General features: G+C 43.4%; 4 protein-coding genes across 5 annotated transcripts; all 4 read left to right on the top strand.

The window, feature by feature from the left end:
* Window positions 1-453: 453 nt before the first annotated feature.
* lmcd1 (LIM and cysteine-rich domains 1) lies at window positions 454-12663 on the top strand. Its single transcript, XM_062408739.1, has 7 exons — window positions 454-663; window positions 7045-7181; window positions 7446-7701; window positions 9442-9591; window positions 9779-10012; window positions 10343-10561; window positions 10994-12663. Exons 1-7 carry the CDS (start codon window positions 637-639, stop codon window positions 11102-11104), a joined length of 1134 nt encoding a protein of 377 aa, XP_062264723.1. The 5' UTR covers window positions 454-636; the 3' UTR covers window positions 11105-12663.
* A 2771-nt stretch (window positions 12664-15434) lies between these two features.
* Window positions 15435-20796, top strand: LOC133971389 (monoacylglycerol lipase abhd6-A-like). Of its 2 annotated transcripts, none has more exons than XM_062408719.1 (10): window positions 15435-15586; window positions 15723-15746; window positions 16385-16512; window positions 17367-17526; window positions 18012-18125; window positions 18465-18597; window positions 18692-18849; window positions 19094-19148; window positions 19351-19451; window positions 19921-20796. In XM_062408719.1, exons 3-10 carry the CDS (start codon window positions 16397-16399, stop codon window positions 20092-20094), a joined length of 1011 nt encoding a protein of 336 aa, XP_062264703.1. In that variant the 5' UTR covers window positions 15435-15586; window positions 15723-15746; window positions 16385-16396; the 3' UTR covers window positions 20095-20796. The 2 variants fall into 2 exon arrangements, with proteins under 2 accessions (XP_062264703.1, XP_062264712.1); XM_062408728.1 differs by having other exon boundaries at window positions 15441-15535; window positions 15726-15746.
* Window positions 20797-21766: 970 nt separating this feature from the next.
* Window positions 21767-24156, top strand: rpp14 (ribonuclease P/MRP 14 subunit). The gene is made up of 6 exons (XM_062408706.1): window positions 21767-21863; window positions 22838-22997; window positions 23136-23220; window positions 23543-23619; window positions 23730-23808; window positions 24019-24156. Exons 2-6 carry the CDS (start codon window positions 22906-22908, stop codon window positions 24073-24075), a joined length of 390 nt encoding a protein of 129 aa, XP_062264690.1. The 5' UTR covers window positions 21767-21863; window positions 22838-22905; the 3' UTR covers window positions 24076-24156.
* Window positions 24103-24913, top strand: LOC133971372 (hydroxyacyl-thioester dehydratase type 2, mitochondrial-like). Its single transcript, XM_062408694.1, has one exon. It carries the CDS (start codon window positions 24103-24105, stop codon window positions 24586-24588), a length of 486 nt encoding a protein of 161 aa, XP_062264678.1. The 3' UTR covers window positions 24589-24913.
* The last annotated feature ends 4 nt before the right edge of the window (window positions 24914-24917 follow it).

Below are 24917 nucleotides of genomic sequence, written 5' to 3'. Positions count from 1 at the left end.
TAAAAACACAAACAGAGCAGTCAGGCCTCGCTGCACCAGGTATCCTCCTCTGCTCCACTGACCACCAGGACCCAACTCATAGTCTGGGTCATTACCAAATGCACAGCTGCTGGTTATAACTCCAAACTGGCCCTGACCACTGCCAGCTCACTGGTTTAATGTCTGCAGCTGGAACTTTGCAGGTTCCTGCAGAATTTACCAGAGCAGAGAGAAACCACAGAGGTGAATGAAGGAGCTGCTGGGAGACAGATCACATTCTTCCCAGTTGGAGCAAAATCAGGAGGTGAAGAAACCTGCTCAGTTCAAGTTGAGTGGAGACGGAGTAGGAGGGAGGAGAAAAAGTCCCGACAGGAAGCTGAGGGTGGGAACCAGGTGGAGGAGTGAGTGAGGAGGAGGAGGAGGAGGAGGAGGAGGAGGGTCGGCGCTCAGCTCAGCAGGATTGACATGAGATGAAAGTCTAGACGGTTGAATTCGCTGTGGGCTGAGCGGAGCCGGCAGAGCAGGAGCGCCTGTGGGCGGGGGGAGAGGAAGTGTGGTCGACAGGAGAGGAATTTAAAGTCCCATTGTTCTGGAGGAGCAGAGGCAGAGAGCACCAGAGGAGCCGAGGAGTCGAACCGCCGACACAAGCCGGACGACATGGACGTGAGCTCAGCCATGGCAAAGGTAGGAAGGAAACAGTCTCCCCTGTCCAGGACCTGTGGAGTGGAGGTCAAGGGTCAGAGGTCACTTAGACTCTGCTGTTGATTGAGTTCTGGAGAAACACTCTCAGACTATGAGTCTTCTGAGTTACGTGGGCTTCGTTTCCAATTACAAGAAGATATGTATAAATATATAGAATCTAAAAGTGGGAAAGAGTTTCTATCTACAAGCTTCCTGACACAACATTTCGGATTCACTCATCATCAGACTTTTTATCTTCATTATTTAGTTTGTGTTGATGTTGATTCAGAGAAACGATGTTTCTATAGAAGCTGTGGGAGCTTCTGTCAGTCTCCTCCTGACACTCTATGAGTTGTTATTATCTCTATATGTTGATTTACAGCAACTTACAAGCTTGTTATTGTCATGTAACCAACTTTCAGTGCGTTCTAGGGTCTGATAATATGATGAATGAATGAATGAATGAATGAATGAATGAATCCTGCCTGCATGAGCTGATGGGCGGAGGTTATTTCTTTTATCACTTTCACTTCTGTTCTAGAGAATCTGCGAGATAAACGTACGAATGAAATCCTCCTTCTTTCCTTCTGATGAATGAATCATTCCAGTCTTTAATATTATTTCAGGATCGTGTTGAGCTATTTTATTAGAAAATCCATTGTATTCAATCCCAATTATTTGAACAGTGCTAAAAGAACATGAGACTTTCTGCATCATCAAGCTGGAAACATGGCAGCGACTTATCTAAATGAGAATTACATTTGTTAGTTCCCGTAATTGTTTTGCGCAGGTCCTGTTTGACCCATAGATTTAAAATTTATAAATATTGAAACCTTCCACCAAGTTTTATTGTATTCCGTCCAGTATGTTTTGCACAATTTAGCTTAAAACCAGACAAAGGAACATGTCGAGTCTGATTGGATGGTTTGAAACAGTTCAACACCAGAGCAGAAACTCAACTCAAAAGATAAAACATTTCTGTTTCACACGTGTGTTCTACAGTTAGAAATATTCTGAAGTCAGTTATGATGAATCTCTTGGGCTCGTTCACGTCCAATTTCTAATTCAGTCGATGTAATCCGTGACCCAGTGGACCTGATCCCCGGGTCGGGTCGGCTCTGGTATCTGTCTCCCACAGATCCCTCTTAATTCAGCCTCTGGTCGTCAGAGGTCACATCAGCCTGAGGCCCGAAACCTGAGGGATCAGTGTCACCTGTCGAGGGTTTCATCCCCCTGTCGCCCCTTTATGGAAAAAGTGCCATCACCAGGATGGAAATAACCCACAACAAACACACAAACACACACACTAATGAACCCAACGTGCTACTCGTCGCACTGGGAGCTGAGTGTTTTCACCTTGGGTGTGAATTCACTGAGCCTCATACAGAGGGAACCTCAGACTTCACTCGAACGCGTTGTGTCGTTAGGTTTCCGCCTGTTTCACTTTGTTCAGACTCTTTCTTTAAGATCCAGAGGAAAAAGCTGGGGCCTCTCTGGAGTGAGGGAATCATCCAGACATTTTTGAGGTTGTGGGTTTGATTCTCTGCCCTGTGTCAACCATCGGCTGTGGGTTTCAGTCCTTTGAATAAACGACAAATAAATAAAAAGAATAAATACTCTCAGACTAGATAATGTTGAATTCTGGATAAACTCATTCGTCAAATATTATGTATATCGTATTCATACATATGAAGACAAGTGACAAGGTGCTTTCTGATTCACCACAGTGGCAGTCTGACCTCAAACTGAATCAAGCCAAGATACAGACATTCCTAGGTGATAGTTTTCCACATATGATGATTTATTTCATCAAGACCCTTGAATTGTTCTCTGAGGAAATTGTGTAGATGTCAGAAAAATCCCCAATCTCCCTTTGAGGCCCGTCCGGCACCTCCATCATGATTCAAGACAACTGGTTGAGTGGACAAGAGCAATGGAAACTGCGTCTCTGCAGTGACTGTGGAGGACGTCTGCTCTAGGACGGTGGAGGACGTCTGCTCTGGGACAGTGAGGATGTCTGCTCTGGGACGGTGGAGGACGTCTGCTCTGGGACGGTGAGAACGTCTGCTCTGGGACGGTGAGGACGTCTGCTCTGGGACGGTGGAGGACGTCTGCTCTGGGACAGTGGAAGACGTCTGCTCTGGGACGGTGGAGGACGTCTGCTCTGGGTCTGTGGAGGACGTCAGCTTTAGGACGGTGGAGGACGTCTGCTCTGGGACTGTGGAGGCAACTGCTCTAGGACAGTGGAGGACGTCTGCTCGGGGACAGTGGAGGACGTCTGCTCGGGGACAGTGGAGGACGTCTGCTCTGGGACTGTGGAGGACGTCTGCTCTAGGACGGTGGAGGACATCTGCTCTGGGACTGTGGAGGACGTCTGCTCTGGGACTGTGGAGGACGTCTGCTCTGGGACTGTGGAGGACGTCTGCTCTGGGACTGTGGAGGACATCTGCTCTGGGACCGTGAAGACATCTGCTCTGGGACCGTGAAGACATCTGCTCTGGGACAGTGAGGACATCTGCTCTGGGACATTGGAGGACATCTGCTCTGTGAATGTGGAGGACGTCTGCTCTGGGACTGTGGAGGACATCTGCTCTGGGACAGTGAGGACGTCTGCTCTGGGACTGTGGAGGACGTCTGCTCTGGGACTGTGGAGGACATCTGCTCTGGGACTGTGAAGGACGTCTGCTCTGGGACAGTGAGGACGTCTGCTCTGGGAACGTGAAGACATCTGCTCTGGGACAGTGAGGACATCTGCTCTGGGACTGTGAAGACATCTGCTCTGGGACAGTGAGGACATCTGCTCTGGGACTGTGGAGGACGTCTGCTCTGGGACTGTGGAGGACGTCTGCTCTGGGACAGTGAGGACGTCTGCTCTGGGACTGTGGAGGACGTCTGCTCTGGGACTGTGAAGGACGTCTGCTCTGGGACAGTGAGGACGTCTGCTCTGGGAACGTGAAGACATCTGCTCTGGGACAGTGAGGACATCTGCTCTGGGACATTGGAGGACATCTGCTCTAGGACGGTGGAGTACGTCTGCTCTGGTACTGTGGAGGACATCTGCTCTGGGACTGTGGAGGACGTCTGCTCTGTGACAGTGAGGACATCTGCTCTGGGACTGTGAAGGACGTCTGCTCTGGGACTGTGGAGGACATCTGCTCTGGGAAATTGGAGGACGTCTGCTCTGGGACAGTGAGGACGTCTGCTCTGGGACTGTGAGGACGTCTGCTCTGGGACAGTAAGGATGTCAAACTGCTGCAGGTCGCCTCACCCCTGTGACCTCCAGCCTCTTATCTCCCAGCGTGTCCGGCCCTTTCCCCTTCACATAGCCCACATGTTTGGAGTGACTGAGTCCGATCCACTGACAGCATACTGGTCTTATCTGAGTCCTAAATATAGAGCTGGCAACGTCTTTCTCCAGAAAAAAAATTGCACTTTTAAATCTCTCTCTATTTCTCTCTCTATTCTTGAAAATAAATGTTCTAACTTCTTAACCCTGGTTAAAAAGTTCCTAAAAACCTCAATATTTTACAGTTTCTTCTGTGAAATGTTGTTTTTATTCTTTTTTTTTTTTTTTATCGTTTTGAAGCTAAGTCAGAGAAAAGGTGAAACTTCAGATGTTTCCTATTATTGTTCCATAGGATTAGTTTGCTGTTTAGTATATAAGAGATCAACAGGAAGTTTACAATGAGTGGACTTCAAAATAAAAGTCTAAATGACAGAAAAAAATATATTTTTACGAAATTTAAGATACCACAGAGAACACTAGTTGTTTCCACAAATTTACACTTGATCAAAACACAAGACAAGATAACCTGCATCAAGTCGTCTGTGTTCTGTCAGTAATGAGTAATAAGTTAATTTCCTATTCGGAGGAAAGATTGGATAATGTCTGAAGTTCCTGTGACTCAGTCTCCTCCCACCCGAGTCCAAGTGAGTCACTGACAAAACAACTTTTCAACAAACACATTTCCGAACAAACTGGATTCCTTGGCAGTGATTTATTTACAGGACGAATTAAATAAAAACCGTGAGTTTCAGTGGAATTCTCCTTTTAAAGTTATTTGTTTTGGAAATGAACATGATCTTTACATTTCCTGGAATTTGACCGGAGCGTTCAGGTGAGGGGAGGAGCCTGGGTAGAGCGGCAGCATGAAGCACATGACGTATAAATCCAGCTGTGGAAACCAGAAACCAGAAACATCATCGTCAACACTTGAATCTCGTTGTCTTTCCAAGTTGAAGTCTTCATGTGCGTCTACGTCTCCTGAGATGTTTGTGTTCTTTATGTACGAAACGTCTACACTCGCCGTGTTCTCACGTGGGAAACTGACTCGGACATTGTGAAAACTTTGAGTAAAAAATCTGTATTTCCTCACTGAACTCAGATGATCAGACCTGGAGCCCTGAACTGGTGTCAGTCTGGTAACACAGTAGTAAACACTCACCAGTCAGTGTATTCCAGGGGGATGTAATGAGGTCTTGTTCTTCTTCAGCTGCTTCTATTCCAGCCGTCATCACCGTGACCTTTTCAACACGGGCCGATCAGCGGCCTCTTCACTGTCACACACACACACTTCACACCTCTGAACACACACTCCTGTCACCTCCCTCGCCGCCAATCACACGACTCGTCTCTCCTCGGGTAATGTCTCATATGTGTCAATCAACCTTGTTAACGTGAAACGTCAGCAGCAGCACATCAAGCAGCACGAGCAGGACTCTTCTTTGTGTTTGTGTAGAGAAGATAAGATAAGATAGAGGGATAGAGCATTAAATACATAGACAAATCTAAATAAAGACATATAGAGATATCGCGATATAGAGAGGTGGACATAGAGAGAGACAGAGATGTAGAGATATAAAGATAGATGAATGGAGAGAGAGACAGACAGATAGAGATATGGTTATTTACTCTTCCAGTTGAGCTCTTTGTCTCCAGCTGTAATGAGGCTGCATATGGACATTGTTCATCAATGTGAGTGAGGCCCCTGTTATAGCAGCTTCATCCCTCTGCAAGAACCTGGGTCTCTATAAATAAACACTATATTGTGAACGACTCCCTGAGGAGACACTGGCTTGTTGATACCTGGTGACAGATGGACAGGTGGACGATAATAGCAGCAGGTTGTGTCATCAGGTTTCATGCCTGAGGTTCACATACACACACACACAGACACAGACACACACACACACCGAGAATCATGTCTTCATCAATCAAGCTGACATTAGAAAGTATTGAGGATGATTTTTCATTCATTTTAACTGAAAAGGGAGAAAAGAGAAGAACAGGTGATTCACAATGTGAACAAGAAAATAAACCACGAATAGGGTTGAATTAAAAGAGTGAGAGAGAGAGAGAGAGAGAGAGAGAGAGAGAGAGAGAGACAGTTGAAACATAAAAGAGGAAAAAAGAGTCAGTTAGTGGAGGTGAGGGGGAGGAGGTGAAGAATGAAGTGAGTAATAAGACTCTGGAGGGTTTGTGGGGACAGATGATATCACTGGGTGGACCAGTGAGGTCATCCACCCAGTGTGCGTGTGTGTGTGTGTTTGTGCGTGTGTTTGTGTGTTCCCTCCCTGCTCTTCCTCCCACTCTCGCTGAGAAATGATCTAAATTCTTTCTCATCCCAAACTTCCTCACTCTTCTTCATCATCGCCTCTGGACAGTCAGGATTTCATGTTTTCATCTTCTCTGTTTACTCTGCTGTGTTTTGTACGAGCGCTGCTGTTAATGAATATTTCCATCAAACACACTTCTCTCATAGCTGTGGGTCTGATGGTAAAAAAAAACTTAGCAACTTTTGAACAGATTTTTACCAAACATAGTTTGAATATTACTCAGGGGTGTTTCAAAGAATATTAACTTTATTATAGGAATTATATAATGCATGAAATACGTATTTTAAATAAACTGTTAAAGCTAATAAAATCATGCAAATAAAAGTGCATCATTTAATGTGGGGGGGTGTGGAAGACGACCCCCCCCCCCCCCCCCCCCCCCAACAAGGAGAACTAGAACTGGTAGTTGCAGCCAGAGGAGTGTTATCCTCTGGCTTTATGCCTGATGTGGACAGTATTATCTTTCTGGATGTTTTAATGGTCACAGACGTAGGTAGGCTCTCTCCCAGTGCTGCTGATGGCCGTCTGACTGGGACAGATTCTCTGGGAGAGCGAGAGACAAAGACAACGCTCCTCTCATCTTTCATAAATGTTTCATTTGTTCTTCTCCTGGTGTAAAGATCCTCGATACCAGTTGTCTTGACAGGCTGCCGTGACCTCTGACCTTGATGCTCTCTGTGTTTGGTTTCTTATAATGCAGAAACTATATATATTTATATATAAGAGAAGTGCATCCTTCATTGTGTTTTTATTTCTCTGTCATCTCAGATGTCTCTGAAGCAGACTGCAGGAGGAGCAGGAGGTGCAGGAGGAGCAGGAAGAGCAGGAGGAGCAGGAGGAGCAGCAGCAGCAGTGTGTCTCGTATGTAAAGAGAGCTGCTCTGGATTTCAGCCACATTCTTGGAGGTACGACCCTTTTTCTAATTATTCGTCTTTGGCTGAAAAATGAAACAATAAGAAAAACAAAGTTCTGGATGCAGTCCCGGTGGTTCCTCTGCTCCTTCCTGCAGTGAAGCATATTGTGGTTTTGTTTATTTGAGCCACAATAAACTGAGGAAACTCAAATAGGAATCTGGAATTTGATTCTTCACAATTATCTACAAGCAAGTCGTTGATGGTGATTTTGTTTTCCTGTTCTAATTCCCACTCATCTCCACCTCGGCTGTACAGGAAGGCCTGTATGGCCTGTGGCTGCAGCATGGTCGACCACGCCCCGGGAGATGACCTTGAGGATGACCAGCGAATGGGACGCCTGCTCGCAGACTCACCCTGCTCCCACTTGACAGCGAAGGTCAAGGGAGGTGGCGGCCTTCGCACGTACAAGAGGAACCGTATGATCGTGACAAATCCGGTGGTGTCACGCAAAGACCCGACCTTCAGCACCACAACATACGACTGGGCGCCGGCTGGCTTCAACCAGAAACTGGTGAGGATCAGTGGGAAGTGCAGGGGGCTGGTTGTTGCAGTCTGTCAGGTCACATCTGAACAGCTACATTCTATGTTTATCGCAAGATGTAAATATTTAAAAACAAACAACCGTCGAGTGGAGATTTAGTTTCAAAGTAACTTCAGCTGCATGTCATTGGACTGTGGGAGGAAGATGGAATATCTGCACAATACCCATGAATACACAGTGTAAACATTCAACCTGAGAGCTTTTAAAGGCTCAGTGTGTGGGATTTAGTGACATCTAGTGGTGAAGTGTCAAGTGGCAGCTGAATACCCCCCCCCCCCTTCCAAACTTGAGAGAGAACCTGTGGAAACCTTAAAAACTTAAAAGGTTAAGTCCAGTATGGGCTAGTGTAAAAAAAACATGTCTGCCTCCGTAGAGAGGACCCACTCCTGTTGTAAATATAAAGTTTTTAAATATTAAATATTAAATAAATATAAAGGGCCCATTCTAAGGTAAAGAAAACAACAATTTGTACAATTTAGATGAAACACACTAGTGAAATCATCACATTTTATATTCAATTTCTGCCAATAGATCCTTCCACCTGAATCGTTCCCTCTGGACCTTTAATATTTTAACTGTTTTACATTGGACTGGATTTGTTTTAATAATAACAGGTCTTATTATCTTGTCGCAGCCGTGTTTCCCATGTGCAGGTTTCTCTGTATTTAATGTATTAAATACTTCAGTGTCTGTACTTGTTAATGTAACGACATGAGACCTTTTATTCCGATCGTAGAGATTTACCTCTTAACTCATTTGTTAGTTTTCATTTGGTTCAGTTGAGTTTTGTTGAGCTGAGTTGAGTTCAGGTTCTGCACTCTTCCCAGTCCACAGTCTGGTTTCCATTAAAAACAGCCTCACGTATGTTTCAGGTTTCCCAGCCTGTAATTACCATGATGACAGTGATTACTGAGCTCTGCAGGGGCAGGAGACATTACTGTGGTTCAGCTTGTGCTCTACAGATCTGCCTCGTCAGCATGTTCTCTGTTCCATCCCATGATTTGGTTTTCTGTTGTGAAAACGCACGTTAGTCACTGCTACTGACTCCGAGGCACAGACATGTCAGTGACAACACCTGGATGCTGTGATGACGACTGTGATATTTGACTTTACAGAGTGAGACAGACAGAGACAATGGTTTCATATTTTCTAGTTTTTATTTGAAGTTTTGATACAGACAATATATTTATTGTTTTAACTCAAGTTTGTGGTTTATCCCTGAGGTCGAGGTGGCAGCAGGCTGTTCCACCTTCCACCTCCTCCTGTGGGAACGTGGGGCCGATATTTGTCACACATCACAAATAACTACAATATCAGCTCCATATGGGATCCTGAGGCGTTCCCAGGCCAGATGGGATGTATAATCCTTGCAGCGAGCTCTGGTTCCACCCTGGGGTCTCGTCCCAGTTGAGTGTGCCTGGAAGTGCATGAGATGCTCGAACCACCACAACTGGTTCCTCACGACTTGAAGGAGCAGAATGAGAGTGTGGACACTTTTAATATAGTTGTTAAAAAAGGATGAAAGGAAACTATAAGAGGTTTTGTTTGCTGAGGAGCAAAGTGCTTCTGCCACAGTGAGACGTTTGAATCCCAGCACAGTTCTGGTGCACGGTGGAAGGTCGTATTCCTTGAGGCTTGACTGACGGGTCTTGTTTAGTGGGAGTCTGGAGTTACCTGAGCTCGAACTTAAACACCCCTCCCTCCTCTCAGGCCATGACGTACATGGAGCTTATCCCGGAGAGTCTGCGTCCGGTCTCGGGGACTGATGGAGCGTTGCAGCGACGCCGGCAGCTCCTCAGCCAGCTCCCCGCCTACGACCAGGACCCCATGAAGTGTCAGAGCCTGACCAGTGAGGAGGAGGTAACACAAATCAACAAACACACTACATGCAACTATGACACTCTTTCAATTAGGCCCCACACAGACCCATGTTATTGTTTACTCCATCTCACAGCTGAGCATTTATCTATTGATGATCTTTGTGGTTTGATGTAAGATGAAACCATAAAGTCTCTGCTCTCAAACCTCGGGCATCGTCTTCTTGCAGATTTCCTCCATGCTGCTGTTTGTGCAGAACTACAAACAGGAAGTGCTCGGAGTCGGAGAGGTGGCCATACCTGGCGAGGGCGGAGCTCTGAGGGAAGCAGCCAACCAGAGGACAGCGAAGGAAGCGAAGGATAAGAAAGACGGTCTGGAGCACCAGGACCAAGGCTCGACCAGTAGCAGCCCTTCCTCTGCCACTGGTTCCACTAACGGCACCGATAACACCAAGACTGATCATGTGAGAAGATAAGGCGCCTGAAGTCTGATATTTAAATCATTTTAGTTTCAAATGATGTAGCTCATTCGTCCACTACGTTGGCACGGTTGATAAGAAATCTATCCACTAGAGGGCAGCGCAGAGTCAAGAGTTCCAGGGGAGGAGTTTGTGAAATGTTTTCCTTGCATACGCTTGAACTATCGGCTACACTGCCCCCAGAGGTTTCCCGTGGTACTGCTCCGTTTTTTCAGTTTCGCATTGTTTGGTTTAATAAACACAAAACCAGTCCCAGTAATTGAATACGTTAATGTTTTCATTTCCATTCTTCTGTTCCCTCTCTCTGACATGTAGCGGTGCTCTGGCTGCCACGGCGAGGTCGCCTCTGAGAGCCCGGCTGTTTATGCTGAGCGTGCGGGTTACCATGGCGCCCTGTGGCATCCCAGCTGCTTCGTGTGTTCAGAGTGTGGCCAGGGATTGGTGGACCTCGTCTACTTCTGGTCCAATCAGAAGCTGCTCTGCGGGCGGCACTACTGTCAGTCGGTTTGGCCGCGATGCTCCGGATGTGACGAGGTGAGCGGACGTCACAGGGAACTGGATCAAAAAGATCAAACTTCACTCGGTGACACACAAGTTTATCAGGTTTAACAGTTTGAATTAAATTGAACTTTTGAATGTAGGCAACCTGTGTTTTAAATGTGTGCATCTCCCAAACAGTTCATTCAGTGATGAATAAACCCAAATCAAATTAAAGCTGACACTAATGAATTAATTGTGGTGTTTATTAATCTATTTAAAATTCAAGAACATTGAACAAAACAAAGGTGTAACTACCAGAATACTTGTGAAGTGAACTTTACCTAAGCCCCTCAAACATTTTCAATTAGACAACAATGTCTATCTGCTGGGATTGTAACTTATATAAATAAAGTGACTTGATTCGACTATTTATCGATGTTAAATACCCCCCCCCCCCCTTGTCTGTCCCCTGTTCTCCTTCCTCAGTTGATCTTCTGCCAGTCTCTCCATAAAGCAAAAGATGGACGGACATGGCATCTTCAACACTGCTGCTGCTGGAAGTGTGGACAAAACCTGGAAACCCCCTGTCAGCACTGAGACACTCACACAGTTTTGATTCGACCCGATTATTAGCTTGTTTTATAACAAGTAATGAATAAATAATGGAGAATAATTGTATAAAATGTCCACGTTTATGATACTAGACATTTTGTTGACTCCAAAGTGTTTAAAGTACTTAGAGAAGGAGTTTGTAGATTTATTAGCACTTGGAGTTCTCACAGGGACGGGAACCAGATGTTCTGTCTCAGACACAAACTGAAAGTCAGAGCAGCCACAGAAAACAAACGAGTCACATGGAATGAGACATATTAATCATAAACAGTATGTATTTTAAAAGGGATAACAAATCATTTGATTAGATACATTGTTAAACAATTTTAACTTTATGTCCATTTGTAAAGTGTCATTTTCATTATTATCTTTTATGGAGTCAAAAGAAAAAAGTTAATATAAAAAAGATGGTTGTTGATCATAATAATAAAATAACTCTTACTCTATGTTTGCAAAATTGTGGCTAACTGAGAGTTTATTGTTATGTTAACATTAATGTCAGTAAAACAAAAACTAAAACCTAAAACAAACTGTTAATTTTAAATTTCTTTAAACTCCTTAAATTTTAGGTTTGGATTTGTGCAGCTTTGTGTTTCAAGTTTTAACATTTATTTCAAGGAGATACAATCTTATTGTTTAGCTCTAACCTCAGAGAACTGGATATTTAAATGGCTGGAAAAGACGTAACACTAATTAGCAATTAGCTATAATCGTAGCCTGCATAGCTGAATGGTTTTTTTTATGTCAAGCCTCTGTTTTTTAACTGACGTTTGGTTGTGTGTTGAACTAACAGAACAAAAAGTTTAAAAAGTTTGATTTTACGACCCATCGATATGTGATTTTCTTTATATTTATTCAACAGTTCAATGTGTTATTTGAGTTAAACTGCAGACTTGTTTTATCTCTCTCATATGGATCTCTGCTGCTGCTTAATGCTGCTTTATTCAGGTTGTATCTCTCATTGAGGTTCATATTCTAAACCCAAAAATGTATAATCCTATGTGTCAATGAGGGTGAGAAGAATGTGTTGAGGGAAATAAAAGTTTCTGGCCAAAAATAATCACTAAAAACGAGCGAGCCAGAAATAAAACCGTCCTTACACAGACGGTAGCTTTCATAATTTCTAAGATATATTAATCTCAGCTAATACTTGCTTCTTCTTTTTTTTTTTAATCCTTCCTTTACTTTTCAAACGGATTGCTGCTAAACTGCTAACTCTTCAGAAACGATGACAATTTACTGTTTGACGTGATTTGCTTAAGACGTAGCATATGCTATGTTATTGAAGAAATAATGCAGAAAGTAAAATCTTTTTGGAATATTGATTATGGTTCCATCACGTATGAAGAGAAAACCTCCTCGCCCCGGCCAGTGATGAAATGTTACGTGCATGATACATTTTTTGTTGACGAACATTTTTCTTCACCAGCTTTGGACAAATGTCTCACATTTGTCGGAGGGAAGAAATTTTTCTGCCGATCATGTTTTCACAGATGATACATTCAGAATAAAAAGTTGATTATGACCGATCAGCCTGTTTTCTGTTTTCTTGTCTTCTTGAAGATCATTTGATGACAAGTGATGACTTTTAATATATGTGATAATAGTTCAATCTGTAAATCTATCAGCACTTCCTCTTGTTCTTCACATCATTAGCATTGTGTACATTGACTTCACAGTGAGATGGTGAATCAGAAAACTACCTGCTGATGAAAATGTATTTTGACACCCCATGTTTATTTATATGGCGTTTTTTTTTATCACAGATAAGGAATAAATAAGCAATAAATGATTAATTTAAAAAACAAACAAAAACTAAAGGTAGTTTAAATCAATTCAAACACATTGTTACACATTAAGCTGTTTAAACAATTCAACTTGAGGCAACAGTTGCTACTTCAGTTGATTGTGGAGAGAAATGAATAATAAACCTCTGATGAAATGTGATTGTCCACGGCCGAGTAGCATGTAAAGGTTTCACCATTACGTCAGTCACAGATCCAGATCCAAATATCATTAATTTAATTAACCAACCACCGTGTGTGTGTATGTGTGTGTGTGTGTTTGTGTGTGTGTGTGTGTGTGTGTGTGTGTGTGTGTGTATGTGCCAGCTCATGCTGACGTACTTCCTGCAGGAATGTGAATTATTCCTGTGGTTTCTCGGTGGACGTTCCTGAGCGGTTGCGTCACCCAGCTGAGCGTCTGGCAGCTGTTACCTAAACTGTGAAAGAAAAACCAGAAAAGGATATTTTTAGTCCCTAACTGAGATAAATGTGTTTGGGTTGCTGAGTATAATGGTCTGTAATAGCACACTCCATCATCGGGGGGGGGGGGGGGGGGGAGGAACAGAGGAACTGTTTCAGCACTTCCTTTGATTCTATACTCAGATAGGGCTAAATGCTTTTATTTAGAATTATGGGACATTCAGAGTCTCCAGCTTCATCTGTCCAGCTTATTACAAATGCCCCACCTTGTTTTGAAATTATAGAGTTCATCTTATACGTCCAGAGTAATGGACTTAAAGCATCACTCCTGTGGGACCCCTCCAGGATGCATATGGACATGATTACATATGTGCACGACTAGAATGACACTGAGCGGAGTGATCGAGTCAACAAGGGCCCAACAGTCTCTTTAATCCCCTCAAGCTGCACCGAGTCTCACACACTCATAAAGATCCGTCTCCTTAATTCGCCCGACCTTCTTTCCCCTGGGATCTCACAATGAACAGAGGGAAAAAGAGAATCCTGGCTCCATCTCTTCGTCTCCATCCCGGGTCTCATCCTGTTTGTCAAGTTAGGAAGTGGAGATCTTCATGTCATAACTGATATCTTTATGATATGCATTTATAAAAGTCATATAAAAAGATCTGCAAGCAACAGTGACGAGAGGGTTTGTTTGCGGGAGGCGGCCTGATGGAGCTTCACACTGGGTTTCAGTTCATTTGTTTATCTGATCGTTCCACATCGTAACGGCTTTAGTTCACCCTCATGCTCTCATGATGTAATTCAAGGGCCGCAGCAGGCAGCTGATTTTACGGAGACAGCTCTAAATACCCATGTATGGAGACATCACCACTTTCAACCAGTGAGAAAAACACAAAGATACAGAACGTTCTGAGGCTAAAGACAGTTTCCAATTTAGCAGAAAATCTGGTGTTTGTGTCGGATTCCATAACAAAGTGGGTGAGAAAATGTATTTTGAGGGAAGTGATCAGTGTGATGAGTCCAGCTTTGTGTTGTTGAGTGTAACACATGTTCTTTCACTACTGGAGAACATCGTCAGAAACTACCCAGGGGGCAGCCACAGAATCACTCGGGTCCAAATTATTTGATTAACTGAAAATTGATTTGGAATTATCATCACTCAAATACAGTAACAGCTGTGTCGGGCCTCCATCTTATGACATGTGGCTTCGAACTTGCTGGAAATGTGTCGAAATCTGGGTTAAGGAGCTGAGTTGTTTTACGTTATTTTGTAATATTGTGTATACTTCTTTATTACAAAGTTGTATTTAATATCTGAAATTACTTCTGTGTTTTTCTCTCTATTTAACTCATTTTTGTCTTTATTAATTAACTGATTGTTTTGTGTATAAAATGTATGAGTTCACCCAAAGAAGAAAAGAAGAAAATGCTCAAGATACATCATAGAGTAAGAAACAAATCAGTAAACCTTAAAAATATGATAAATCCTGAAACCTATCTTCAAGTAATAATAACAATAAGAATAATAGAAAGAATAATAAAACATTTTATTTGTAAACCCCCTTTCAAATTATTTTTATTTAATAAAATGTATAAATTATATATATTGAAATTGCTTTCGTGAAAACACTGAGATGTTGTCTTTACTGTCTTTGTAAAACTTTTAAAACCAGAAAATATTCAAATTTTAGAAGCTTGTACTACTATGCTTGTGTGTTGTGTTTTTTTTACATATCAGCTCTATAAAGTTACTTTATCAATTACTTATCAAATCATTTTCCAATAAGCAATAAATCATTTTCTGTCGGTTATTCTTTTCATCTCTGGAGCAACGATTTGTGTTGTAATAACGACACTGGCTTGTACTGTATCACACAGGTCATGATTATACACAAATATTATATAATTTGAGGTCAGTCACACTTTAATATTTGAGGTCAGTCACACGTTAGCATTTGGCCTGAGGTGGTGGCGCCCTCGTGTGGTGTGTTGCTGCAGTTTTCGTTCACACACACAAACAGTACATTGTTTAAAACGGTACCTGAACGCAGCACCGCCCCTTCGTTGCACGTCCCCTTTAAGTGCACTTGAACGTGTGATCTGACGTTTGGTAAAGTGGGTGAAAGAGCACGAAGAGGACTGAAGTGAAGACAGAAGAGAAGAGGACTGAAGTGAAGACAGAAGAGAAGAGGACTGAAGTGAGGACAGAAGAGAAGAGGACTGAAGTGAAGACAGAAGAGAAGAGGACTGAAGTGAGGACTGAAGAGAAGAGGACTGAAGTGAGGACAGAAGAGAAGAGGACTGAAGTGAGGACAGAAGAGAAGAGGACTGAAGTGAGGACAGAAGAGAAGAGGACTGAAGTGAGGACAGACAGTGAAGAGGACTGAAGTGAGGACAGACAGTAAAGAGGACTCTGACAGGTACAGTACTTTCTACAGGTCAGATCAGATCATGTGTGATGATAATAATGTGTTAAAAAGCAGCAGCTTTACTGACTCAGTGTCTTTATGGGACCTGCAGTTTCTGATCTGGTTATTCTGAATCAACTAACACTGTTAAATAGACTCAAGTTATTGGGGAGGACTGGATCCAAGGATTCTGCTCCAGATGTGACTCAGACTTCTCTCTGTTTAAGTTCCTTTAAAAGGATAGTTCAGCTGAAAATGAATCTTCACTCATGATCTACTCACCACTGTGTTGGTGCAGCGGTGGTTGAATTGTTTGAGTTCACACAACACTTCTGGAGTTTCAGGGGTAAACAGCGCTGCAGCAGAATCAATGTTGACAGATTCGTTGAGCGTATAAAACATATAGAAAACTCTCTTTTTATGTAAGGAGCCTTGATATTATGTATATTGATTGGTGATTAGTCCCTATATTAAAAACAAATTTATTTTATTTGAATAAATATATATATATATAAACACTGTATATACATATTGTCCAACCTGTTTGCTCAGTTGTCGCCTGTATTTGCTTTAAACCTGATCCATTGGAATGAAGTCCTATGTGCACATGTTCGTCCTGTAAAATGTATTTTATTTATTTGTTATTACAGGCGTGTGCAGCGATGGAGTTGAATGTTGCTAAGATGATCATTCCAGCAGGAGGTATAATGCTCCTCCCCTTCCTCACTTTAATAACCTTCCTCTTCTGGCCAGGAGCGATGCTGAAGGCCTACAACTGGTAAACACACACACACACGCAAACAAACAACGCACACGCGCACAAACACACACACACACACAGAGCCAGGGGCGCCATAAGGGGGGGGGGGGGTGGTTGGGGGGTTAAGGGCCCAGCACAATCATGGGCCAAGGTCCATAAGTCATTTTATAATTGTATATTAATATGTGGAGTGATTATCTAGGTTATCTTGTGGTTATTTGAGCTGCTCATGTAAGTTTGTTCTCCAGGCTGGATGGTGGTTTAGATTTGCCTGGAGGGGTGGGGGTGGTATAATAATAATAATAATAATAGTGTATTCAGATGTAAATAACACACTGTGGCTGAGCTGTATGGTCAATGTCTCCAAAATACACTTACATGGGACCTCATGTGAGCCAATACTGGACTTTGTTCCAAGTTGTAGAGAGACACAGAATATCTTTATCTTAATATCACACACACACACACACACACACACACACACACACACGCACACGAGTGCTGAGTCACTGTCACTTAACAGTTTTATCAGCAGATTTGAAACTAAGTAAAAGTTCAAGATCAAGAGAGAAAAAACTGAAACATGACGTAATAAGTTTAGTGCTCAAACTAGGTCGCTATTAGAGAAATTGGTACATTCATCCATTAAACCAGATTTCCTGGCCACACCCTGCTCTCCAGAGGATGAACCCTTTACTGGCTAATGCTTGTTAATGTTTTTGTTTGATACTCACGCTGGATTTTCACCTGATGGCGTTGACCGAAGTTCGATTTTTGAGGACAGCAGCTTTCTACACAGCTCTGTGTCCTCTTCAACATCTCAGCTCTGTACCATCGTGGCCTCCCGGTGATTCTTCTGTGATCCTCCGCAGGTTTATACGTCGCAGACTGGGGCTGGTGGTCAGATACTCTTACAGTGGAAGTTACCGCTTCTGTTATTCCAGCCGCGGCACTCCAGGGGGCGCCACACCATCGCTGCTGATGCTGCATGGCTTCTCCGGCAACAAGGACATGTGGCTGCCCTTCCTGAAGGTAGCACATACACACAATCATTGTTTTTCTCATATATACACAAAGTAAGAATGATGAGTGCGGTCTGCGAGTATACTCCTGATGAAAAGATTGATGGATGGAAGAAAGGATGGCGAAGGATAAAGGGAACAAAATGAATGTAGACGAGAGATGAGGGAGAGAGGGAGAAGGAGGGAAAGAAAGGAATAAGAGATGGGGAAAGCCATAGGACATGAGGAAGGAGTAAAAGAAAGCATGAAGGATGGAAAGAAAGAAAGACACAATGTACAGAAGAAAGGAAGAAGGGATAAAAGTGGACCTGAAGGAAGGATCGATGTGTTTAAAGTCCCAAATCAGTACCACATACAAGTTCTGTACAACATGTAACAAACATACAAACACGCTCTTCTGGTGTGAAAGGCTCAGAACCGGAATTACTACATTGTTTGGCTCTGGGACTCATATTTCCTTTCTGTCTGTCTTCTGTGTGTTTGTTTTCCGACTAGTTCTTCCCCAAAAATTTGCATCTAGTGTGTGTGGACATGCCGGGACACGGGGGGACGAGTCGCACCAGCGTGGAGGACTACAGCAGCCAGGGCCAAGTCGCCCGAATCCACCAGGTCAGTTCAAACATGCAGAGTTCAAGTCCAACAGTTTCAGTCCGAAAAAACTCTTGATTAAAAAAGGTGAATATGGACAACCAGGGACTGTGAAATCCCTCCAGTGAGTTCTGGGTCTGCCAGCTTTAAGGCGGACCACGGCTGTGTAGTTTGAAGTTCTAGATTGGTCCTTGTCCCCATCCACTGAAGCACTTGAGCTGTGTTTACGACCATACAGCAGCCAGCCACTAGGGGGCGATCAAGATGCTTCGGCTTCACTTCATGGGAGCTGTCATGTCGTCCATCTTTATGAACGGTTTGTGTTTCAGAGTCTAAAGGATCACTTCTCTGTCTGTGCAGTTTGTGCAGAGTATCGGTCTGGATAAAAGACCCTTCCACCTGCTCGGCATTTCGATGGGGGGACACATTGCTGGTGTGTACGCTGCCTGCTACCCCGCCCACCTGTCCAGCGTCACCTTGATGTGCCCGTCAGGTAAATTGTCTTCCTCTGGGATTCAAACCCGAGAGCGTTACACGAGGCAGAATTAATCGTGACTCTTATTCTTCTCGTCCTCTCTGGGCTTCAGGTCTGGATTTTCCAAAGGACTCTGAGTTCATCACTCATCTGAAGGAGTGGGAGGCGAATCAGAAGGAGGACGGCATCGCTCTGATCCCCACCACCATTCAGGAGTTGAAGAACATGCTGCGACTCAGCATGCACGCCCCACTCAACCTCCACCGACAGGTACAGGACCCGGCTGCCTCCGTCTCAGGAACATTCACACTTCAAGGATTCACACAACTTCCTTCCATCTGTTTATTGCTGCTGCCGTTGTATTTGGAAAATACCCAAATACATTTTGGGTCTTGTGAATGGGATAACTCAGGAGCTCCTCCAGCTAATCATGTGTCTACAGGGCGGTCATTTAAGTTGTGTGTGTGTGTGTGTGTGTGTGTGTGTGTGTGTGTGTGTGTGTGTGTTTTATCAGGTCCTCAAAGGTTTCCTAGACAACAGAATCCCCGACAATAGTTTCTTCAAAGAAGGTCAGTCTACAATCTATGTGTACTTCACAATAAAAGCCCTTCAGCAGCGGAGAGTAAAATAAAAACATTGGGCGAATCCTTATGAAATGAAAACATCTCAATTTGAAGAGTGTGGATCACTTTGTGGATGTTAATGATCCCAATGGAGAAAAGCAAAGTGTTTCACTGTGCTGGCATCATCTTAACAGTTTTATGTTTTCAGTGTTGACGGAGCTCTCTGGGGAGAAGTCTCGTTACTCACTGCAGGAAAACATGCATCGGATCACAGCGCCCCTGCAGGTCATATGGGGGAAGGAAGACCGGGTAATGGAATCACACTGATCATAATGGTCCCTAAGAAACCAAATATATTAAAACACCAGAATGCAGCTTTACACAGCAGAAGAAAATGATTAGATAATTCCTACTGTAATTGAAATAATACACAGTTTAAGAAAATAAAGCCAAATATTCAAAGAAGACAAGATAAAGTTTAATTTAATATTTATAAAAACCTTCTTATAGTCTTTTATCATGTCAGCAGTTATAAGGTTGATGTGTGTTTTGGGCTAAATTCTAAAACTATAACATATATTTCTATTTGTTATAATTAAGTTCATCCTTAATTGGACTAAATTGTTTCTTTACCTACTTTGAAGACTAACTATCATATCGCCATCCATGGAGCCGTGCTGCTCACACGGTTATTGAAAAGATTAATATAATGAACCACAAATATGATGAGCTGTTAATAAGCTGTTAATAAACGTGTTAATAAACGTGTGTCCCTCAGTTGCTGGATGTGTCGGGGGCGGGGGTGCTGCAGGCGGCACAGCCGGGCTGTCGGGTGGAGCTGCTGGACGACTGTGGTCACACTCTGATGCTGGAGCGGCCCAGGAAGTCTGCCAAGCTCGTCATGGACTTCCTGCATGAAGCCAACAGAGAAGACTCTAAAAAACGATCCTGAAGAAAACTACTGAACCGTTCCAATGACCCCTGACCTCATGATGAATGACGACGATGAAGAGAGTGATTGTAAAGATGAGGATTAGTGATGGTGTAAATGACGGGGGTAACGATTGTGGTGGTGATGCACTGGTATAGTTTATTGTAAGATTTTTCCAAGACGGCCTTTAGATCTGTGAAACTAAACCAACTCACAAAAAAGCCACCGACCTAAGTCCTGAAGTGTTCAACCACTTTGGATTTCACACAGCACCAGGATGTTAGTTCTGTTTCAGATTGATATGCTGAGTGAGAACATTCCATGTGAGGACGCTGCACATTTCTCTTTCATAAAACTGAATTTCTGTCTCTTGTTTCACTGAGTCTGTGTCTCAAATCTTCTGCTGCATATTTAATCTCATAAAAACACATTAAGATGGACATTCCGAATGGTGAATGGGATTCACGATTTATGTGTAATTTTTATATTTATGTCAATTTAGCAACGATAAAAATTTGATAATTAATTAAGAATTTTAGCACTTGTAAAAGGGTTCGCCATGATACATGAAAACTAGTTCACTGTGTGGCAACTGAGCCGTAGAGTTTCATGAAGAATTTCAAAGCTTGAATCAAAATGTTTGCATATTCTTCCATAAATATTTTGCTCTGTACCTGCATTACGTTGTGTAACTCCCAATAAAAACTACCTTCTAACAAGAAATATGACGAGTAATCTGATTCTCAAATCACTGACAGGTATTTAATTCTGTAACTACCTGTAGATAAAGATGGACGACTTGACAGCTCCCCGAAAGTGAAGCCAAATCCTCGTGATCGCCTCATGCGAGCTGGCTGCATATAAAGTCATAAATCCTGCTTCATCCTCATCCTCATCTAAAAAGTTAATTTAAGTATTTGTTTAGAGATGTTTTCTGTCATTTCTAAAGAGACGTCAAGGGTCACATGACATGATGACATCAGCAACAACTTCTCTACACATTTAAAGTTAAAGGTTCAGTGTGTAAGATTTAGTTGAAAAGGATCTTTTGGCAGAAATTGAATATCAAATAATCCTAGTGATGTTTTAACTAGTGTTTAATTTCCTAAATTGAACTAATTGTTGTTTTCTTTACACTAGAATATACACTAGATATTCACATTGGGAGTTGGTCCTATCTACGGAGGCCGCCATCTTTTTTACACTAGCCCTCACTGGAAAAACTAAACACCTTTTGAGTTTTTATGACAACTGAAAGTTACCACCTGTTCTCTGTCATGTTTGGAAGGTGAGGGTGAGGTGAGGGGTGTTCAGCTGCAACATGACACTTCACCACTAGATGTCACTAAACTCTACTCACTAAACCTTTAAAACTTAGTGTAAATTAAGCCGTTTGGACTCGAATTTGAATGTTGCCGCTTACGGACACTTTGACACCACTGGAGCAGTAGGGCGGCATTCTCTGTTGTCTTTCTGTTGTTTTGAAGAATCTGTCACCAGGCTCTTCAATGGTATTAGATGTGGCTGCAGCACAGTTTAACCCCTGAAACTCCAGAGGCGTTTTGTGGACTCAAACACTTTCGCCCACTCTTCCAGTAAAGTGATGAGTAGAAATTGAGTGAATTTATATTTTTTGGGTGAGCCATCCCATTAACTTCACACAATATCAGTGGGGAATTAAAAACGCGAAGACGTGAACGCACCACAAGGAGCACGCATGCGCTCTGGTGAGCTTTGCCTTGGAGCTGGTGGGGAAAACACGTTTTTAGCTTGGACTGTTGGTGAAGCTGGTGAGTAAACATCCTGCAGCTTCATGTTAAACATCACAACAACACGCTTGTTAGCTGTTAGCTTGTTAGCTTGGACTGTGAGTGAACATCCTGCAGCTTCATGTTAAACATCACAACAACAGGCTTGTTAGCTGTTAGCTTGTTAGCTTGGACTGTGAGTAAACATCCTGCAGCTTCATGTTAAACATCACAACAACAGGCTTGTTAGCTGTTAGCGTGTTAGCTTTTGCTGTGAGTAAACATCCTGCAGCTTCACGTTTAACATCACAACAACATGCTTGTTAGCTGTTAGCTTGTTAGCTTGGACTGTGAGTAAACATCCTGCAGCTTCATGTTCAATACCATTAGCTGTTAGCTTGTTAGCTGTGTTTAGAGGACATCCCAACAGCTGCGAGCTAGCTTCGTTAGCCACTTAACTTAGCACCGTTTTGACCTCTTGTTAGCTAGTTTAGCTTCAGGTGGGTACAACTCGGAGCTGATATATTTCATTGTGTGTACATAACTGGTATATTTGTTTGTGTCGCTCAGCTCACACTGACTCTTACCACTAACATCTGTTTTAAAGTGAGAAGAAGTGACTACAGCCCCTGGTGCAAACAGACATAATGAAGAGCACTGGAGATTAGTCTGTGAGAATGAGTCACCTAAGTCTAATGGACAGAGATGAAGCACTGAGCGTTTCAAGAAGTGGAAAGTTCCTAAACTTTTGCACACGCTCTATATTGAGTTTTCAAGTGCATCAAATAAAAGGCATTGACATTTGGAGAGATGTGGTGTGTTAACCCATCAGACACATCCATACTCAAAACAAGCTTTTCAGGCTTGTGCAAAATATCATCTGGTTGTTTTGAAATGGTTTAGTCACAATCTACCTCAGAAAACTACAGACACACGTTCACGTTTGACTTATTATATTCAAATTTCACGATGATCTTGAGAAACATCTTTTAATCAGTAAGTTGTTCCTGTTCCAGTTTGACGTCAGCTGATTGGCCTGCTGATCATCACCTGAGGGAGCCGGAGTCACCAATGCTGTGATATCATGAGCGGTGTCATCGAGAAGGACGAATCTGGTGTTTACCAACGGGTGGTGTTAAAGAACGCCGCGCCATACCACTACCTGAATGTCTGCCTGTAAGTCCCTGTAAGCATTAAGTGTGATAAATAAATCTAGTATCTTATTGTCTGCTCCAAAATATTTCAATATTCTAAAAGTGCATTTTATACATGATTACTGCCCATCTCTCACAAATCCTATCTCTGTGTGTTTAGTGTCCTGGAAGATGAGTCTACCAAACTGAGTGCTGTTGAATTTAAGCAGTTTATCACCTCAGGCCTGAAGGGCCTGTACGGAGAGGTGAGGTCATTGTTATGTCCGGGTCGACGGTTTGATTCCCACCACAGCTGAACAAATGTGATGTGCTCTGATGCTGGGAGGTCTTCAGGTATATTTCCTTGATGATTCCCATGGCTCAGCGCATGATGGGTAGTCCTCGGACACGCCTGCATTCACCGCTCTCAGAGACGCCTTTGCTGAGCGGTTCAAACGCAGCTTAGCGGCAATTGAACTGAACCTCTGCTCATTTTGACACAGTCGACTGTACCTCAGCACACAGAGCCACAGACCCCCTGAGCTGTGGAGGCAGTTTTGTTTTCATGCATGTTTATGTGTTGTGTAGGTGGGAGCCGCTTTACCTTTTGACGTGTTGAAGTACAATGAAGACAAACGCACGGCTCTGCTGCGTGTTTACAGCAGGTGAGCTTCAGTCTGCAGCCGCAGGACCAGAACAAGTTTTCACTCTTGAGTCACTTTCTGATTCAAACCACCGGCTACATGTGATGAATTGGTTCTGTTTGTTTTCTCAGGGGTTTGGTGAAGCTGTGGAGCTCCCTGACTCTGCTGGGCTCCTACCAGAACCAGGCCTGTGCCTTCAGAGTGCTGCAGGTCAGACATCATCAATTATTCCAAAGCTGCTGATATAAACTGATTTATTCTTGTTGCAGATGCAATACGTACACCAAGAGACATTTAAAATAAAATTGGGAGCATTAAGTTCAGATTATTTGATCACAGCTGGGTTTCAGAGGTCAAAGGTGAACCTCTGCGTGTGAGGAAACATTTCTGTTGATGCGTTTCACACATTCTGTTTTTCAGGTGTCTCCGTATCTTCTGGCGCTGACAGGAAACAGCCGAGAGCTGCAGCTGGATTGACGCAGGAGAAGCATCGTGTTGTTCAAGATGAGTTCCATATGGAAGAGCGTCTTCAACAAGTCACAGCTGTGTGTCTCGACCATCGCAGCAGCTCCTCCACCCTGTAGGCTGCTCCACATAGGCCAGCGCGCCTCCCTCACCAAAGCCTTCTCCACCCAGGATCTGGAGCTGTTTGCCGCACTGACGGGTGACACCAACCCCCTCCACCTTGACCCGGCCTACGCCAAGACCACCTCCTTCGAGGCGCCCATCGTGCACGGCGTCCTCATCAATGGCCTGATCTCGGCTGTGCTCGGCACCAGAATGCCCGGCCCGGGCTGCGTCTTCCTGCACCAGGAGATCCGCTTCCCAGCGCCTCTGTATATTGGCGAGGAGGTGCTGGCCGAAGCCGAGGTCGTCAAGATCAAGATGTCTTTCGCCTTGATTGCGGTGACATGCTCGGTACAGGACAAGGTGGTGATGCAGGGGGATGTGATGGTGATGATGCCAGAGGATCAGCAGAAGAAGGGTTGAGATGAGGTCAGAGGTCACAGGAGGCTGACAGTGAACAGTTCAGATGATGTGATATCAAAATGGCTGCGGCTCAGCATCTCCCGGAATCAAGTTGGTTCTGGCATGAAGCAACTTTTCTATACAGTGGAATATTCACATTGAAGATTTCACCCTTCTGTTTCTCTTTATCCCTGATGTTCTTGAACCATGACAAGAAGAACACTGAGCAGATCACAGACACTGATGACTATTTAGAATGCAGTGTTTATTACTTTGTTGGCTCTGCTCTGCATTTTGTTTAAAGTAAGAAACTTTTGTGTGGAATAAAACTGTGAAGTTATCGTTGGATT

Source organism: Platichthys flesus, chromosome 2 (assembly GCF_949316205.1).
Source record: "Platichthys flesus chromosome 2, fPlaFle2.1, whole genome shotgun sequence".
Lineage (NCBI taxonomy): Eukaryota > Metazoa > Chordata > Actinopteri > Pleuronectiformes > Pleuronectidae > Platichthys > Platichthys flesus.
The sequence above is the reverse complement of the archived record's forward strand: the minus strand, read 5'-3'. Positions and strand labels throughout refer to the sequence as shown.

What these genes read in the sequence shown, in the direction of transcription:
- lmcd1 (XM_062408739.1), top strand. Translation starts at nt 637, where the DNA reads ATGGACGTGAGCTCAGCCATGGCAAAG. An exon ending in TTTCAGCCACATTCTTGGAG is followed by an intron (nt 7,182 to 7,445) that starts GTACGACCCTTT and finishes TCGGCTGTACAG; the next exon opens with GAAGGCCTGTATGGCCTGTG. An exon ending in ATAACACCAAGACTGATCAT is followed by an intron (nt 10,013 to 10,342) that starts GTGAGAAGATAA and finishes TCTGACATGTAG; the next exon opens with CGGTGCTCTGGCTGCCACGG.
- LOC133971389 (XM_062408719.1), top strand. Translation starts at nt 16,397, where the DNA reads ATGGAGTTGAATGTTGCTAAGATGATCATTCCAGCAGGAGGTATAATG. An exon ending in ATGCTGAAGGCCTACAACTG is followed by an intron (nt 16,513 to 17,366) that starts GTAAACACACAC and finishes GATCCTCCGCAG; the next exon opens with GTTTATACGTCGCAGACTGG. An exon ending in CAATAGTTTCTTCAAAGAAG is followed by an intron (nt 19,149 to 19,350) that starts GTCAGTCTACAA and finishes TTATGTTTTCAG; the next exon opens with TGTTGACGGAGCTCTCTGGG.
- rpp14 (XM_062408706.1), top strand. Translation starts at nt 22,906, where the DNA reads ATGAGCGGTGTCATCGAGAAGGACGAATCTGGTGTTTACCAACGGGTG. An exon ending in CACTACCTGAATGTCTGCCT is followed by an intron (nt 22,998 to 23,135) that starts GTAAGTCCCTGT and finishes CTGTGTGTTTAG; the next exon opens with TGTCCTGGAAGATGAGTCTA. An exon ending in CTGCTGCGTGTTTACAGCAG is followed by an intron (nt 23,620 to 23,729) that starts GTGAGCTTCAGT and finishes TTGTTTTCTCAG; the next exon opens with GGGTTTGGTGAAGCTGTGGA.
- LOC133971372 (XM_062408694.1), top strand. Translation starts at nt 24,103, where the DNA reads ATGAGTTCCATATGGAAGAGCGTCTTCAACAAGTCACAGCTGTGTGTC.